We start from the raw sequence: 17618 nt of genomic DNA, 5'->3' as shown, positions 1-17618 counted from the left end.
GCATCTCCATCCTCCTGCTCCTGCATCTCCATCCTCCTGCTCCCACTCTCCATCCTCCTGCTCCCGCTCTCCATCCTCCTGCTCCTGCATCTCCATCCTCCTGCATCTCCATCCTCCTGCTCCTGCTCTCCATCCTCCTGCTCCTGCATCTCCATCCTCCTGCTCCCATATCTCCATCCTCCTGCTCCTGCATCTCCATCCTCCTGCTCCTGCTCTCCATCCTCCTGCTCCTATATTTCCATCCTCCTGCTCCCACATCTCCATCCTGCTCCCACATCTCCATCCTCCTGCTCCCACATCTCCATCTTCCTGCATCTCCATCCTCCTGCTCCTGCATCTCCATCCTCCTGCTCTCCATCCTCCTGCTCCCACCCACCCACGACCTTCCCTGAGCAGAGTCCAGTGCCAGCCAGTTCCTCTGACTGACCTGATTCAATTCACTGGGTGGAAAAAGAGCTGCTTTTAATTTTGCCAGGTTGGACCAGGAACCTCCAGAGGTCTCAGCCCACCTGCATTTCTGGATAATTTTCTGATTCTACACAGAGAGAGGAGGAAGGTAATGGAGATCCTGAAATGGCCAAGGACTTTTATTAAAAATAATAAGGCAAGCAGTTATTTTGTCTATCTGTAACTTCGTAGCAGGGTCCAGGGAATCTSTAAAAGGGAGATTTGTCCCTTTTTTCTCTTTTGGTCTTCCAGGAGAAGCAGGACATGGGTATCATGGACCACAGGCTGGTCCAAGAGCTGATACCGCAGGGCTGGAGAGGATGGAGCCACTTTGGGGAGCAACAGCAGCTGAGGAGAGTCCTCTGTGCACAGAAAGACCATGGAGAGCATCCTCAGCCCACAGCCTCTCAGAGGACTTGGTAAGAGCAACCACCAGCTCTGAGCACGTCAGAAACCCTCCACCTGCCTCCCTTTGCTTGTGGATCAACCTGGGGCACTGGGCTGGTGTTGGTGTCAGGGTCTGGTCGGTTGGTTTGGGAGAGTTTGTCACATGAACCCCACAAACACAAAGGCTGGTGACATCTCTTGTTCAGAGATCTCTRATTTTGCCTTTCCAGGAGGATTTCTGCCCTCAAAACTCTTAGTGTCAGCACCTTCCTCCTGTTCTCCTGGACTGGGACACAATCCCTTATCCTAAAACCCCTGCGGCTCTGCTCCCCTTAGCTCCATCCATCCACCAGGCTCGCATCCATCGCCCTGTGTCCCCCGTACCCCCGTTACGACGGGCGGCTTTATTGCAAGGGTGATTTGCGCCCGTTTAGCCGCCGCTCAAGCTGCTCCGCAGCTCCGTGGCAGCACCGGAGCAGGGAGCGATGCGGCTTTGCTGGAGGTCACGCATCCTTTGGCSAGATCTCCTCTTGGGGATAAATTCGGTACGTCGACGTGGAGCTGGTCTGGTTGGTGCCTTGAAGGCGCTGATGATGGGGCCGATGCTGCTTGGTGTCCTCGCGGGTGGCTTGGGTGATGGGGCAGCCTCCGCAAGTACGGAGAGGGCATCAAACTGGGGGGCTGCTGGAAGAGGGGATATTGCAGAAAAATGGGGGATTTTGCAGAAAAATGGGGGATTTTGCAGGAAAAAAAAAGGGGATTTTGCAGAAAAGGGGCTGGAGGACAAAGCAGCAGTGTGTGTTGAGGTGCTGGAAGGCAACTGCATGGGGGGCTGGATGGGAGCATAACCAGTGGATTGAGGGAGGTGATTGCTCCATGATATTCAGTGTTTATGAAGCCACATCTGGGGTGTTAGGCCCAATTTTCAGAAGAAAAAGAAGAAGGTCTCTTCAAGAAGATCAACCCAGACCTGTGGAGACCACGGCGCTCTTCTGAGAGGTGCACAGAGGCAGGACTAGACCCAATAGACCCAAGAGGCAACGAAGGGGAGTCCAGGTAGATGGAGGGAAAAGCTCTCCACCATGGTGGTAGCCAACCACAGGAACAGTGTGCGCAGAGGTGGGATGAATCGCAGGCCTTGGAGACACTAAGAGCTCCAGGAGGCCTCCGACGGTGCCATCCCGTCCACATTATGGGGCTCCATCCACACGTCCTCCTCACCCTGGGCACCACCAAAGGGGCTCAGAATGGGCTGTGGAGCAGCTCCCACGGGCTCCTCACGGCTCCCCGGGCCGCTTCCTCCTGCTCCTCTTTGGTGCCCAGCGGCTGCAYGAGCAGGAAAGGCCAAATTCCAGGAGGGAAAACACCTGGGTTTAGGCAACAGCACGGAAAAGCGTCAAGGCACAAAGGGAGAGGGCCGGGAAGGGCTTGTTTTGGCACGAGTGACGCAGACAAAAAGTGATGGTTTTGCTAGGGATGAAGGAGCAACATCTGCACGGCGAGCGTGGGCGGCGCGTGCCCCTGCGTGTGCGTGCACGTATATAYGTGTGCATGCAACTCTATATACATATAATATATGTATGCACGTATATACATTTGCATGCACATATATATATGTTTCTGTGTGCATAGGCTYGGGGATCCAAGGGATGCAGCTCAGCAAGCCATGAGGTCACAAGTGCCACGAGTTTTGCAGCTCCTCAGTGCAGCCCCGGCCCAAGGAGCCCCTGGATGGTCCAGCCAGCACTCGGGACCTTGGGATAAATCCAGGAAGGAGCTCCATGGRGAGAAGCTGTTATCAGCAGCCCCCCCTCCACGGGCGCAGTGCTCCCCGGGACCGCTCTTCCCTGGGGAAAAAAATCTGCTCCGTTCATTCCCGTCGCCGGTGCCGGGGCTGGATGCAGGGGAGCAGATTGCAAGCACTGAGTCACTGCCTTTCCCGCCTGCAGGATGGGGATTCGGGGTGCGGAAAAGCCTCTTTTGGGGGCGGAGAAGAGCCCTGAGTTCTCGGCCAGTGCTTTTAGGCTGTAAATACCCACACGATCCCGAGACGCCGGCGCTCGCTGCAAGGAGAGAGCTCGGGAAGTTTAATGAAACCCATTTGCGGATCGATAATAATAAAAGAGGGGGGATAAAAAAAAGGAAAAATAATAACGTGAAGGGGTTTCGCTCCGCAGCAACCCCGAAACGCCGCTGCCCACCCGCTGTCCCGCAGGGCTCTGCGGCCTCCGCTCGCCCGGCACGCACGGCCCGCGAGCGGCGCAGCCACATTGCACCAAAATAAGGGAAAAAAAGGGGGAAAAAAAGAGCCTAAAGTGCTTTCCGAAAGCAGAACTGCTACATCACTGTCTTCTTTGCACATAAAACCTCTGAGTCACCGCAGGGATGTGCGGCGCTTTTTAATAGAGTCCAGAGCGTCTTAATGGGCCGAGTGTTTAACAACTCWCTTTGCAGCGGCTTTGATTTATCCGAGTTTTGCTTACGGAGGCTAACACATTCCCGGGAAGGATCCCGGTGCCGGCACCATCCGCCGGGGTTACAAAGGGGCCTCCAAAGCCTCCGATCCGCGTTTTCCCTCGGGATCYTGATGGATGCGCGGGAGCGAATGCCGGAATCCGGCTCTGCCCCTGCAGGTTGTGGCGGCCGGTGCTGGGATCACGCGGGCCAGRGAGGACGGGCACAGAGTGACTCACTCCACGCCAAGGGCCTTCTTCACGCTCCGCTTAATTGTTATATATTTTTCGGGATGTAAAAATAGCCCTGGCCCCGTTGGGATGAGGCAGCCACGGGCGAGCAGGCTGTGGCATTGATGGAAAAGAGCTGCGGAAATAAACGGTGGGATGTGGAGTGAAATTAGGTTTGGAACGACCTTAAAACGAACGGGGAGGAAAAGATCAGGTGGTCGCGGGTCAGGGAACGTGGAGAGATGTTGTTCCCTATCCCGGTCCTGCTCTCGGGGCAGAAAGGCTGYGGGTTTCCAGGGCTGGGAATAGGCGGCTGGCACGGAAGGCATTCCGATCACGGATGGCCCATGTGAGAATAAAGGGAATGACTGTTTGTAGGGCGAGAAGAAGGGACATCCAATGGGAAAAGCAGCACGAGGAGCTGAGCTGGAAAAAAGCTCCTCGTTGCAGGACACAGGAGAGGCTGAAATGATGAGAAAAGTCTGGGAATCCAAATGGGGGGAAAAGCYCCCAAATCCAGCAAGGGCAAAGGCAGGGGGAGCGCAGGGGGACACGGCTGCGTCCTCGCCGGGTTTGGAAGCTGCTGCTCCATCCGAAACTGTTCCAGTTCTTGCAACCGCTCCCCATTAATCCTCTTTTTACAYATCTCCTCTCATCCCACCCTACCAGCACCCTGGTATTCCGCGTTTCTGGCAGGTTTGGCGCTGTCAGGATGTCCTCCCGCTCCCGYGACATCCCTGTCTTTAGGAGAGCTGCTCTTGCATGAGTGGGGCCGGGAGCAGAGGGCCTTCCCATGGCTCCATCCTGGTGCTCCCGGCCTGCCCAGCTCGCGCGAAGGTGAGAGATTCATTAAGCACCTGAACCTTGGGTTGGTGCAATAAGCATTTATATATATGAACGTGCAATAAATATATAAATATATAAATATATAAATATATAAATATATAAATATATAAATATATAAATATATAAATATATAAAATTAAAACTACATATAATTATAAATAATATATAAATAAAAATAAAATTATAACATATAATAAATGCAATGAATACAAATATATAAATACATAGATATATAAAAATATAAAAATATATATAAATATATAAATATAAATATAAATATAAATATAAATATAAATATAAATATAAATATAAATATAAATATAAATATAAATTATATATATATATATGAACGTGCACTGTGCAGTGGGAGTCCGGAGTCATTCTTCCCCAATCCCACCTCTCCTTGACACAACCGCCGCGCAGGGAACGCGTTCCGCTGCCCATGTGAGATTTGACCCCCGCGCGCTCCCGTGGTTCCGTCGCAAAGGCCGCTGGGATTTGTAGTTCTGATGGAGAGGAGACTCTGCGCATGCGTAGAAGTTCCCGCTCAGGTGGAGTGGGGATGGCGGGGGGAGGGAAGCGTTCGCCGATTGGGTCCAGTGGTGGCCGCCGCTCCGCCCACCGCGCTCCGTCCCTCGCTTGTGATTGGGGGAGAGGGCCCCTGCTCGGCTCTGGTTGGCCGGTTGCGGCGGGAGGGCGGTGCGCGTGGCGGCGGCGGGAGTTGCGGCGGAGGCGCCGCGCGGTGCGGGGCAGCGCGGTGAGGGGCAGCGCGGAGCGGGGCCGGGAGCGCCCCGGCTGAGCGCCCGGGGCGGTGGCGCCGCACGGGGCCGCCGGAAGGGGCTGCCATGGGGCTGGAGCGGGGCATTGTTGGCGTCGGCAGGGTAAGGGGCGGGTCTGGTGATGAGTGGGCGGAGCTTGGTTGAGAGAGGGGGCGGGGCTTGCCTTGGAGGGGCGGGGCTTGAATCAAACCGATGAGAAGGGAGGGGCTTAGTTGGAGAGCGAGGCTTCTGCGGGGGAAAGGGCGGGGCTTGCGCTGGATGGGGCGGGGCTTGGCTAGGGAGGCTGGGTTGAGGGGCGGGGCTTGGCTCTGAGGGTCGGCAGGGGGCGTGTCCTGGTCCGGGGGCGGGGTTTTGTGTTTGGGTGGTGCTTTGTGCAGGGGGCGGGGCTAGTGTTGGGAAGAGGCGAGGGGTGGGGTTTGTTGGGGGCGGAGCTTATTTGAGGGGCGGGAGGTGGCGAAGGGGCGGGGTTTTGTTCAGGGGGCGGGGCTTGTGCGAGGGGGCGGGGCTGGGGGCAATGGGGCAGCTGCTCTCGAGGCTGGGCAGGAGGGTCCTGGCAGTGGTGGCTCYGTTTTGGGGAGAAATCCTGGGAAAAGAGGGGCTGGGAGGGGAAGGGATTCCCCGAGCTGCTCTCGAGCTCCGTGTGTCCACGTTCACCGATTCCCTGGATTTGTGCCCTGCAGGTGGCGGCTTTCGGATGTGCCAGGGCAACATGAAGCAGCCCCTGCTTCTCCTCCGCCCGCGGCTCCGGCTTCGACGTGGCCCCGGAGCGCTGGGAAGGCCGGGAGAGCATCACCTTCCGGGACAGGGAATGGCTCGGTGAGGAGGAGAGCTGTCCCCTTGGCTGTGGATATTCTCCAGGCTCCAGGGCCTCGCTGCGATGGTTTGGCCTCCCGTGGGACGTGGTTTTCTCCAGGACTTTGCGCACACGGTGCTTTTTGCTTCCCAATGTTTCTTTTTGGGAGAAGTGCAGAGCAGTCTCCTCGTTTGGCTGCTTCTTGTGCAGCGTTTCCAGGCCTTCAGGCTGTATCAGCAGGTCAGAGGGAACTTCTGTATTCATAAATGGTGCCTTTATTTGGAAGGTTCTGCTCAAAATATTTCTGTAAGTTTGAATGTTTTGAGGAAAGATCATTCCTGGCCTCTATTCCCTCAGAACTCCTTACCCCTWGGAATGCCTTCCCAAAGGGGATTGGCCCTTAGTGCCACTGAGGATTTACACCAAGGAGAACTCGGGCATCTGTTGGCCACATGATCCCGGGAAAATTTGCCTTCTTTTTTTCCTGTATCCTCCTATTTACCCAGAGGTGTTTCCTCAAAACCCAAGCCTGGAGTTAGTGGCTGTCCCGAACTTCCCATATCCAAGGGACRGGGTCACTCAGGGCATTGAAAGGAGGCTCCGAGGAGCCCAGATCCGGAGCCAGGTGTTTGGATGAGCCTGGTGGCCAGGCGGCTGCGAGATCCCGTGGGATGAGTCGCCCGGTGCCCGCTCCTCTCCTCCCAAAACAGCCAAGGAATTGCCCCGGCAAAGGAATTGCCCCGGCAAAGGAATTGCTCCTTTGGGAAGCATCCCGGAATCACTACCTTTCCAACGTGCCTTTTTCCTGTCCGTGGCCAGAGATTCCAATAAATGGAAGGGAGTGGAGCAGATTCCATTAAAAGTGCCGCCGGCCGCTGCCGCGCGATAAGGATTTGCCGACCTTTTCCATGGGCACCGAGGCCTTTAAACCTTTATTCCACACGCAGTGTCCGGGTGCGCAGAGCTGCTCCCGCCGCAGCTTAATCGCTCCCAASAACCGCGGGAATTATTTAGATTACGGGCAGCAAATTTACATTTCCCTCCCTTAATCTTGCGGCGGAGAAGCTGGCTGAGGGTGAACGGCCTCTGCTGTGGGTTTAATTGGAAATTGTTTGGCCAACTGAGCAAATAAGGGCCCTGGTTTAAATAGTTTCATGTAGGCTCTTGCTCCTCATGCATAACCCGGCTCTTTCCTGCTCCTCAGGAAGCTGCGTCTGCCAAGGGAAGGGGATAATTCCCCTTGGAGAAGCGCTGAACCCCKCCGTGGGAGGCTCCGGATCCCTGGGAAGAGCAGGAGGGCCCTGACCCGATGAGCTCCACAGGCTCCTGCACCGTGTGTTGGTCCTTAACCCGAAGGAAAGGCGGGATTCCTTCCGTCTGGAAGTCCGGATCCGGCAAATCTGCTATGGCGGATTTGGRAACGGGGCCCTCCAGGTTGGTGCCTCTTCTCTCTCTCTTTCACCTGAGATTTTTATTGCCCAAAAGTCAAGCGTAACCTGAAGCAGTTCTGAAAATCGGATAGAAAAACACAGTGAAATTGGGAGATGAGGCCTGGATGAGCGTACAGGGAAAAGGGCACGGGACTGAAGCTCCTCATTTAAAAAAAAATAAGTCTCGTCAGGCGCTCACAAAGCACCAGCATTTACCTGCCAGGCAGCAGATGCTTCCAATGTCTTCCAGGATCGCCTCTTTCCTATCCGTGTCACTTGATCCTTTGCAATCCTGTAATTATTTTGTATCCTAGAGCCTGTTTTGGCCCAAATTGTTCCAAATCAGTAACGCTCGGGGTTGCGGCAGAAACTTCTGGTCAYGGGTGCGTGACCTGATGTTTTCTGTTCCTGAACTTCACCCGCTCTTGCAAGAAAGGGAGGATGATCCCGAGTGTCTTTTTTCATCCTTTTGATGTTACTAATCGTGCTACCTCACGCTTGGCATCAGCGGTGCTCTCCTAGTAATTGTGCCGGGGATCTTAATGAAAATATTAATTAACCGAGTGTGTGTGCAGCGCCAGTCTTGATAAACTCTCCTGCAGCCTTTTCATTTCCAAATTACCCGCTGTGCTTTTCCCTTGGGCCGGGTTAACAGCCTCGATCCCCCTCTCCCTGCTTGCGGAGGGTTTTCTCACCCGGCGCCGCAGCAGGATCTTTCCTGGCATCCCAGCAGACGACGGCAGCGCTTCTTTTTATCCAAATGATCTGTTTTTGACACCAAAAATGACTCCATGGGTCTGCTGGGAGCTCCAGAGTAGGGAGCCGAGTTGTAAATCTCTTTAAAGCAGTTTGAATAGTGACTTTGACGGGGCTGAGGAGACCTTTATGGCCCTTCCTGACGTGGCCATGGAGGCGTTTCCGAACTTGCTTTAATTCCCTCTCACACCTCTGTTTGTCCTGACAGGGACATCCGTCTGTCCCTGTTCTGGGACTGTCCTCTCAAAGGATTGCAAAGAGATGGATCGAAACCACCCAGGAATCCTGGATGTGCTGGGAGCCGCCGGGGCTCTTCAGCCTCGGCCCGGGGCTGGTGCCGCTGGCCCGGAACACAGAACTCGTCTTTACGAGGTTTTAATTAGYGCTTTTTTGTCTAATTTCTTTGCTYGGCGGCGCCTGGCCACGCAGCCAAGCGCTGGGTGCTGGCTGAGCTGGCAGCGCGCTCGCTATCTGCTCCGCAAAGTTCGAGCAGCAACAAAAAGGAATGGATTTTCTTCCCGGTGGCTTTTAAATATTCTTGCTTAGACGAACTAAACCGCTGTCTTAAAATAAACACAAAGGCTGGTGAAGATGCCAGCTCTTGATTAGGGCGCGTGCGTCACCGGCGCCCGGAGGAGCCGCGGGTCCTGCTGGGCCGGCGCCGCTCGCAGCGGGGCAGGTAAAAGGGGAGCTGGATTTGCCCCTGGGGGGGGCAATGCTGGTAAATGGGGAGCGGAATTTGCCCCCTTGGGGGGAAATGTTGCTAAATGGGGAGCAGGATTTGCCCCCTTGGGGGGCAATGCTGGTTAATGGGGTAAGAGTTTACCCCTTGTAGGAAATGCTGCCATGCGGCTGCAAACCCGGGCAGGGCTCAGTTCTGGTCTGGAGAAAGGGAAGGTTTTTCCTGGGCTTGGGAAATGGGCACTGCCTTTCGGAGAGGAATAAAGAGCCCAGGGGACCGCAGCCCTTGGTGTCCCTTGTGCCCCGGGGACCTTGGCTAACAGCAAGGGGGCTTTTGCTTCTCTCCCCATTCTGTCTCATTCAAGAGTGTGACTGTGCTATAGAAGATGTTGGGGTTTTCTTAAGCGGTGTTTAAAGGCTAAACGGATGGGAAGGTTCTTTGTTACGGCGCTGTCTTTAGGCGGAGGCTCCCCAGCCCCTCCAGGCTCTAAAACAGCATCGAATGAAGCCCAATATTTACCCCCATCCTCATTAGATACCCAAGGCACTGGGCGAGACCAGGGGGTCCCCCACGGACRGGCTGCACAAACCTGGGAAAAATGTAAGGAAACGGCTCTGCTTTGCAAACCCCAACTTAATTAAGGTTAATTGAGAATTAAGGTTTCCCCCCCGGCTCGTTCAGGCCATAATCCCTGAACCTCCTGCAGCTCCTCTGCCCTCCCTTCCCAGCAAGGACCAGTTGCTGCTTGTAGGGGATGGGTTTTGGGGGGGAGCAGGTTTTGGGGGTACAGGTAGGTCTGCACATCCCTGCAGCAGGGAGGGCCCCAAACCCTTTCCCCAGCTCTGCCCTCCTCGTCCTGCCTCTCTGCACGAGCAGCCTCGCAGCTGCTCGGCATTTATTTTTAGCTGGTCTATACATGTGCTTTAATCGCTCAAAACGCTGTATATTATACCAAAAACCAGCTTTTTATTAATTTATAATTACACATGAAGAAGTGCAAGAACATTTTCCATCTGTTAAAGGGAGGAGGAAAAAGAAGACATGCRAAATAACAGAGCTGCCCTAAAACCCGAGAGAAAAGGCTGACGAGACCCCGCGGGAGCGGAAGGCGGASGCAGGGCGAGGACGGGGGTATCGGCTGCGCTCCCGTGCTGGGGACCGGGGCACTTTGTGACCAGGACTTGGCTCCGGGGGTGATGGGGAGGATGGTGGTGRTGGAGGGAGGAAGAGCAGGGCCAGCGGCTGAGCCCCGGGCAGCGGAGGCTGCGCCGGCCTCCTYGGCGAGGCTGCCGGAGGCCCAAGGAGCTTCATTTAAGATCCTGGGCTCCCTGGGCCTCCCGGGCGTCCGAGAGGGCGATTCCTGTCCCAGTGAGGCCGAGGGCCGTGAACGGAGCCGCCAGAAACACGGAATGCGGCAGCGCGGCCTTCGTTTTGGTGGCAGGACGGGTGACTGCAGCTCCCGGAGCTCGGGGAGGCGGGAAAGGGGCTGGGGACCCCAAAACACAGAGGAGAAGAAAGGCAAGGGGCTCAAATCAGTGCAGAAAGGGGCATGACTCACCTTTAAAATACATGCAAATATATATACATTTACATATATATTATTCCTGGAGGAATTCCTTTGTGCTCAGGGGGGCCGGAGCTCCCCCTTGGAGGGGTCCCAGCATGAGACCCTCGCTGCCAGGCTCCCAAATCCCGTGATTTTTCCCTCCCCATCCTCGGGTGCAGCCCAAGCCAGGGGCTGCTCCCATGCCTGGGAGCATGAGCCTCGTCCAGCCAAACTCCCATGGAACTGCACACTGGAAAAGGGGAGGAAAGAGGGATGGAGCAGGATGCGCTTCCCGGCAGGGAGATACAGCGGGGAAGGAGCCCCGGATGGGGCTGAGACCCCAGGGCTGCAGCTTGGGCACAAGAAGTGCCACTTTTTGCTAATCCAGGCCTAATCCTGCTCGAATCCTTGGGCATTTACTAATATTGCACTCAAAAAAGTGTGGCTGAAAACGGCCTGCACAGGAGGAAAAAAGAGACGCACGCGGGAAGCTAAGAAGCAGCCCCAGCATTTGGTTTACTTTGCCAKAAAGCTCCCACAGGCTCCGGCAGCGCCGGCCCTGCCCGCGGGCAGCGTTTCCAGCGGTGCCCGCGCTGGGAGGACACCAGATTGCAGGGGGGCGCCAGGCACCAGCTGCACCGGGAGGATCCAGGCGCCAGGAAAACCTTCCCGGGGTTGCAGCAGAGCAGGGAGCCGCRCGGGGACTCGTCCTCCGTGGAGCCGAACGGGGCTGCTGCTCCGAGGAGGGTCGCGCTGCTCCCTCCAGCCTTGGTTATCTCCACACCTCGTGTCTCAGCCTTGTTTGAGGTTATCAACTCGAGCGCCACCAGCAAGGAAACAGCTCACGGGGTCCTTGGAAAGAGCGGAGTCGCGTCCCTTGGGATAACCAAGGAGCCGTGTCAGCGCGGAGAACRATGCGAAAGCTGGTTTCAACCCTTGAGGAGCAGAAGGGCCTGAYGGCGGAAGCTGCGGGTTTCTCCACACGTGCGGGATGAGGGCCGCGGGGCCGGCCGCCCGCCGCGTCACTGCAGCCGCTTCACCATGTAGGGCCCCTCCAGCTCGTAGCCCAACTTCCTGTAGTAGTTCCTGGTTCCGACACCTGCGGGAGCAACGACAGCGGCAGGCGCCAGCAGGAGCATCGTTAGAGCATTACGTGTGGCCTCCATTCATCTCGTTTAATCTTAATTAATCAATTAAACAAGTTGGCCATGAGGGCAGTGCCCTGGTGGCCAAGGAGGCCAACAGGATCCTTGGGGGCATCAAGAAGAGCATCTCCAGCAGGTCGAGGGAAGGGATCGTCCCCCTGTACACAGCCCTGGTGAGGCCACATGTGGAGCCTGTGTCCAGTYCTGGGCTCCCCAGGACAAGAGGGATGTGGGCTGCTCTCCAGCTCTCCCCAAGGCTGCGGGAGAAGCGGGCTCCACATCCCAGCGTGGAGGCCAAGCACAGGGGAATAGGGATCCCCTAATCCCCAACACCTCCTGGTCCAGCCCACCACGGAGCTGGGAATCCAACGCGCAGATTCCGGGAGACAAAGGTATCAGGGAAATGGCAGCCGGGACGGAGGCGGGTGAGGGTGGCAGAAAGGGAAAGGAAACAAGGGCCTGAACCATGGAATTGCCAGCAGGGGTAGAGCCGGGGCAAGCTGCCCCTTGGGCAGCACCAGGGAATAACCAGGAGGACCAGCTGGTAGGACAGGGCCTGCAGAGACGGGAGCCTTCCCTTCGCTCAAAGCTGGGCTTAAACCTTCCAGGGAAAAAGAGCCATGCAAGAAACCCCAGCTCAGGGTTGGGGGCACCCCTTGCTGCAATCCRTAAATCCATCCCTCCGACTCAGCCCGGCACACCAGGATACGGCAGCCCAGCGCCTGGGGCCGAGGAGCCTCAGACGCCTTCGCCGGGCTCGCCAGGCACAGAACGAAGTGAAAAGGAGACTGTCTCGGGGATCATTAAAGAGCTCCTAGCTCATAAAACCTCCATAGCGGAGCCTTTCTGAGGCCCTCGAGAGCATTATCCATGCCCAGACCTCCCCGTCTCCCGGCAGCTGCTGGAATCTCCTCCGAGGCAGCACCATCGAGACGTGTGATGCTTCCTTCCCCCTCCCTCCTACCTGTGCCTCTCGAACAAACCTATTGGATTCAACAGCACGTTCCAGCTCCTGGGGAAGGTCAAACACAACCCAAGGAACCAAGGGAGCAAACTGTCTCGTCAGATGCTTTGGAAACCAACCTAAACCCACACATTTGCCAAATGATGCACGAGAGCAGAACACACGTAACGTCCGTCCGCGGCCTCTGATTAGTTTGGTTGGGTATTTACGGTTTTCCCAACGCTGCCTTATCTTCAGGGAAAACAGGAGGCCGCTTCACATGAATCACCAGGCAGCAACTGCGAAAAACAGCAAACGGGGGAAAAAAGGCAAAGGGCTGGAGATAACCGAGGCACCCTTATCAGCACGGAGGAAATGGAAAACCTCGTAGCAGCCACCACGAAAACCTGAGCCCGGCACAGKAATCACAGCCAAAGCTGTTAAATGAAGAAGCCAATGAACAGCCCCTCGATCAATAATTAAAGGCTCAGCGAACATTTCTTTTCGTTAATGTGAGATAATTGGCAATTCCTTTCCCCAAAGGTACTGGGAGTTAAAACTCGCTGAAACTTAAGAGTGAAATTTTGAATTRGGAGCTTTTAAAAATATTGCCCCATACCCTACAAACCTAATGCCTTTTTTTGTTTGTTTTTGTTTTTTTTTTCTCCAAATTATGATGCTAGTTTTCAAATTAGCACAGAGAGGAAACACAGATGTTTTCACTTTTACTCCACACAAGATTCCTGGTGAGAAATAGGGAGAACTGCTAACGTGCTGGCAGTCCTCAGACAACACGAAGCCAGCCAATACTACTGCAGACTGAGGATAAGCTGGATTTTTTGAGAACTCTTTAAATAAAGCTCTTGGAAAATATTTCTATTTTAATRTTTCTGCTCCAAAACCACTGAGTCTTGGAAATTGGTCTCGATATTTTAAAGGATTTTGCACTCGTAAGCACGTYGGAGCCCTGCAGGCTGAGGTATCCTGCCGGCACAGCAGTTGTGGCCACGTGTTTCAAGGATCTCTGAAGGGATGAAATCCCGGGATGAGGAAAGTTCAGTGTTTCACGACCTCCTTCTGCTGAAGCAACAATAAAGAGCTAATTAGCCTCCCAGGCAGCGCCGTGATTTAGACATATCTTTTTAATGTACTTACACGATGGTTAATAGCAGCGTGTCTGAAGCTCTTCATCATCATTCCTCTAGTAAAAAATCCTCTAGTAAGGCCGACACAACTGAATATAATCACGAAATTAAACTCACTCACATCAATTGTGTCCAWTTCTGTACTTTAGATGCTGCTTTTTGCTGAGCCTGGAAAGGAAATCTGCACCTGAAACCCTTGGGGAATTTTTTGGTGTGATTATCGAATGAAAATGGTGCTTTCCTCCTGCACCTCCTGCTTCTCCCCTCCTTTTCAAAGCAATATTCCCACAACACCTCCGTCCAGCAGTGCTGTCATCGCCACCTTCCAGGAGACGGGCCGAGATCCCCAGCACCTGGGAATAATTTGCCTGATACCACAAAGCCTGCAATAAAAAAAGCTTGAAGCTCTCAAACTCAAGACTGGCTTATTTAAGCTCTCAAACTCAAGACTGGCTTATTTCCGCACCCATTATTCCCAAGCAACAAACCCTGCACATCTGTCCCCTTCTCCCCTCTGCCCATCCCATCCCTGCTCGGAAAATTCCCATTTAAAGGAGTGCTCTGGACTTGATGCAAACAAGTCGGCCCCTTCCCATAGGGCAAAAGAGACCCTTATTCCTCCCTTTTACAACTTGCTTTTTATAAAAATATACATTAACTGAGGATCTAAAGGTTACGTGAGCTTGGCAGAACAGGTTAATATGTCGACGATGATGTTTCACTGCAACAAAGCAGATAAACCAGATTTTCTGGGATTTTTACTGTTTTCTTAAGGCAAAGATCTCCCAAACTGTCACCGTTATAAATCTTCATAAACCCAAGCGACATAAAATCTAAGGGTAGAGATAAAGGACTGATTTGGCAGCTCCCCACTTTTGGGGTGTTATTTAGCCCAAGGGCGATGCCCGTGTGGTTGCAGATTTTTGTCATTTAAAAATCAGTTAGGAACCGTCCTGGAGCTTCCAGATGGTGCGATTACATCTCATTGATCTCTTTATTATAGAGGAAATATTTCATTAATGACTGAAAAGGCCTGCCCAAGCCCAGCTGCATCAAAAGCCTCTGCTTCCAGGAGAAGGAAGGCCACCAAGCCAACGTGCCTTTGACGGATGAAGCCAGACTTAACAGATCTTTAGACTCCCGACCAYGCCAAATTAAATATTTAGAAGAATATCACAGCTTCTCTTACAAAATTTAATAAATTTTGTGGCTGGCGTGGCCAGGGGCGTTGTGAGAGACAGGGAGAGTGAAGTTTTCCTGCTGCTAAAACCCCAAATCCGTCAAGTTAAAGGTTGGCGAGAGCCGAGATCTCCGGGCTACGCGATGTCTTGAGGCTCCTTCCAGAGATGGCTGCTGAAAAATGCAGCCCATCTGGCAAGGTATTACTGCGAGGCTGGGGATTTAGGATGACTCAGCGAGCGTCGGAGGAATTCACAGCCAATTTTCTCTCCTGGGCGCTGGAGTTTTTGAGCGCCAGCGGAGGAACGCTGGCAATCTTGATGGATACAGTCTACAAGTCATTAAACAAGCGGGTACCTCTGCACCTACTGCATCCCACGCCCACTCGTAAAGCAGGTTTTGGCCCATTGTKATTTTGGGAATCTCCTTCAGTATTTACACAGTGCAGAGAGGTCAGAAATCAGCATTTTTGTCTGCCCGCCCCATCTTGCTCCTCAAAGCCAGGAGGGGATCATTAATGTCACAACATCTCGGGACCAAAGAGCTACTTAACAGGCTCCCATCGATCTGCAGTTTAATAGCACAGATCATTAAATCAGATATTGATGACTTTTGGTCATGGAAACTACAGCAAGGAAAGAGTAGAAGGCTCTGCATACCCCTCCTGGGCATCTCTGGCACGTTGGGTTCCCCTCAACAGCAACACTCACCTTCATGGTTGAGGTGTCTCCTCCCAGAGGAGGTCACCACCTCACGTATTTCTGACACTAAAAGCATCAAAGCACTCCAAAAATACTGCTATTGATCACAAAAAGGGAGGATGACTAGCTGGGGAGGAAGCCCTTTGTGGTCTGTTCTCATTTTTGCATGTGGCTGCTTTGCAAGCTCCCCGGGCAAATTCCCAATAGGATTCCTAGGTGCTCCTGTGCTCTGCTGGACTCCAACCACGAGGCAAGTGCGGAGGGCCACTCGGACAGCAGTTACAGAATACCACAGAATGCCACATAACCATTAAGGTTGGAAGGGACCCCCAGGGCTCCCCCAGCCCCCCTGCTCCAGCAGGGACACCCRGAGCACGGGGCACCCGGGCGCATCCCGGCGCGCTGGCAGATCTGCAGAGCAGGAGCCTCCGCAGCCTCCCTGGGCAGCCTGGGCCAGGGCTCGGGCAGCCTCCCAGTCCTTCCTCACCACATCACGGTTGCCTCCCTGGCACAAGGGCTCCGGAAGGGTGTCTCACACCCAACGGAGCCCGCTCAAGACAGGCAATATTTTATTTTCCCCTTGCAAACTCTGCACTCCGTAGCCCTCACCTGCTCTGCAGAAGCGCTGCTCAGCGCGGAGCGAGCAAAGAGCAGAGATCAGCAGTCAAGRAGGGACGTGCGTGCGCTCCGGGTGATTATTCCCCTCTCTCCTTTGGCTCCTCGACTTCCCTGACGAAGCGGCTAACGAGCGGAGCCGCCGCTTCCTGCCACCACCTGATCCTCCGYGGCTCCCATTCAGAAATCGGCGCTGCCTTCCCGGCGCGCCGCGCGCTCGCCCCGGAGCCGCTCCTGGCCTGGCTCCATGTTAATTTTCTCCTTGACAGAACACAAATGGGAAGCCGGGCCGGGGGCGAAACGAGCCGCTTGCCGCATAGCAATTAGCCGGGAGCGGGGCGGCCGCCGCCGCGATAAGGRCAGCAGCGGCGCGAGCCGGCGGCCCCTCGCTTGCAAGCACCAAAAACCCGTTTTAAAGGGGAAAAGGAAAGGGGGCTGGTTAAGGGCAGCTTGAATAGGGTGCTGGCGAGAGGGGGATTCAGTTTGAGYCCCCCTCAGCCAAGCGGCTTCTGGATGGAGATAAGGTGGAGCTGGTGCTGGCAGCGGGCAGGCTCGCCTGCCTCGCTCGTGCCAGCGCTGATAACGCGGACGGACGTCATGGCACGGGCTGCAGCCCAGCACGCTGTGCCGGGCACAGCGCTGTATTTATAGAGCTGCCTTTGGCTGCTGGAGAAGTCGTTTACGGTCTCGGAGCACGTCTGGTCCACGCGGGGCTGGCTCCTGCCTTTGCAGGAGGCAGCAGCCCCGGAGCCAGCTCCGCTTCCGGAGTCGCTACGGAGCCGGCTCCTCTGGGATCACGTCCTGGGATGCTGAAATGACACGGSTGCCGAGGCTGCCACAGCCTCTGTTGTCTCCATGAAAAAGGGGGACTGGAGGCAGGTCCCTGTGCCGAGATGGCTCTGCACGTACCCATGGTGTAGGGTTTAGAGAAAGGGGCTTTCACCCAGGGCACACATGATGGTGACACTGGCAGCCCTCTCCATGGGAGCCTCCGTATTATCCAAGTTTGGTATATTGGATATAAGTATCCTTGCCCTCAAGGGATCCGGAAAACGCTTCTGCTTCTCGGGACCACCTGTAATTTCTGCACTTTGCAGAGGGATCCAGCTTGTGCCACCGTGTGTCGGGCACTTCAGTAACGGTACCAGCTCTGACCTGAATCCCTCCAGTCACGGTTACTGTAAATAAATCATTGCCAAAAGCCACAGATGACATCAGAGAAATCAAACTGCTGCTTAGGAGAGGAACCCATAATGTATTCATTTGTTTAAGCATATTAAGGCAGGAGTCCTATGCTTGTGCCTCACTTAGGAGGGGGAAAAGGCCTTCCAATAGCTCACAGTTTGATATTGTATTTTACATACTTATCCCTGGTGCCATTTAAATAAAACAGGGTAACTCTTTCCATCTGTGACTTCCCTGATACCAAAGATCTCCAGTGAAAAGCCACAGGTGAAGCTTTCCTGCTTGGGGTCAGTATTGTGCATGTCCCCTTAGGACCAGAAATGATTGACTGAATGATTGATTAGGACCAGAGGGA

General features: G+C 54.4%; 1 protein-coding gene across 1 annotated transcript in view; it reads right to left on the bottom strand.

Moving 5' to 3' along the window:
- Window positions 1-10398: 10398 nt before the first annotated feature.
- Window positions 10399-17618, bottom strand: part of ELP3 (elongator acetyltransferase complex subunit 3) — a 75971-nt gene continuing 68751 nt past the window's right edge. The window contains exon 15 of the mRNA XM_026041198.1: window positions 10399-11449. Within this exon, the coding sequence (XP_025896983.1) occupies window positions 11373-11449 (77 nt within the window). The 3' untranslated portion in view covers window positions 10399-11372. The remainder of the gene's footprint in view (window positions 11450-17618) is intronic.

Source organism: Nothoprocta perdicaria, unplaced genomic scaffold (assembly GCF_003342845.1).
Source record: "Nothoprocta perdicaria isolate Ctin4 unplaced genomic scaffold, notPer1 scaffold_101, whole genome shotgun sequence".
Taxonomy (NCBI): Eukaryota; Metazoa; Chordata; class Aves; order Tinamiformes; family Tinamidae; genus Nothoprocta; species Nothoprocta perdicaria.
The sequence above is the reverse complement of the archived record's forward strand: the minus strand, read 5'-3'. Positions and strand labels throughout refer to the sequence as shown.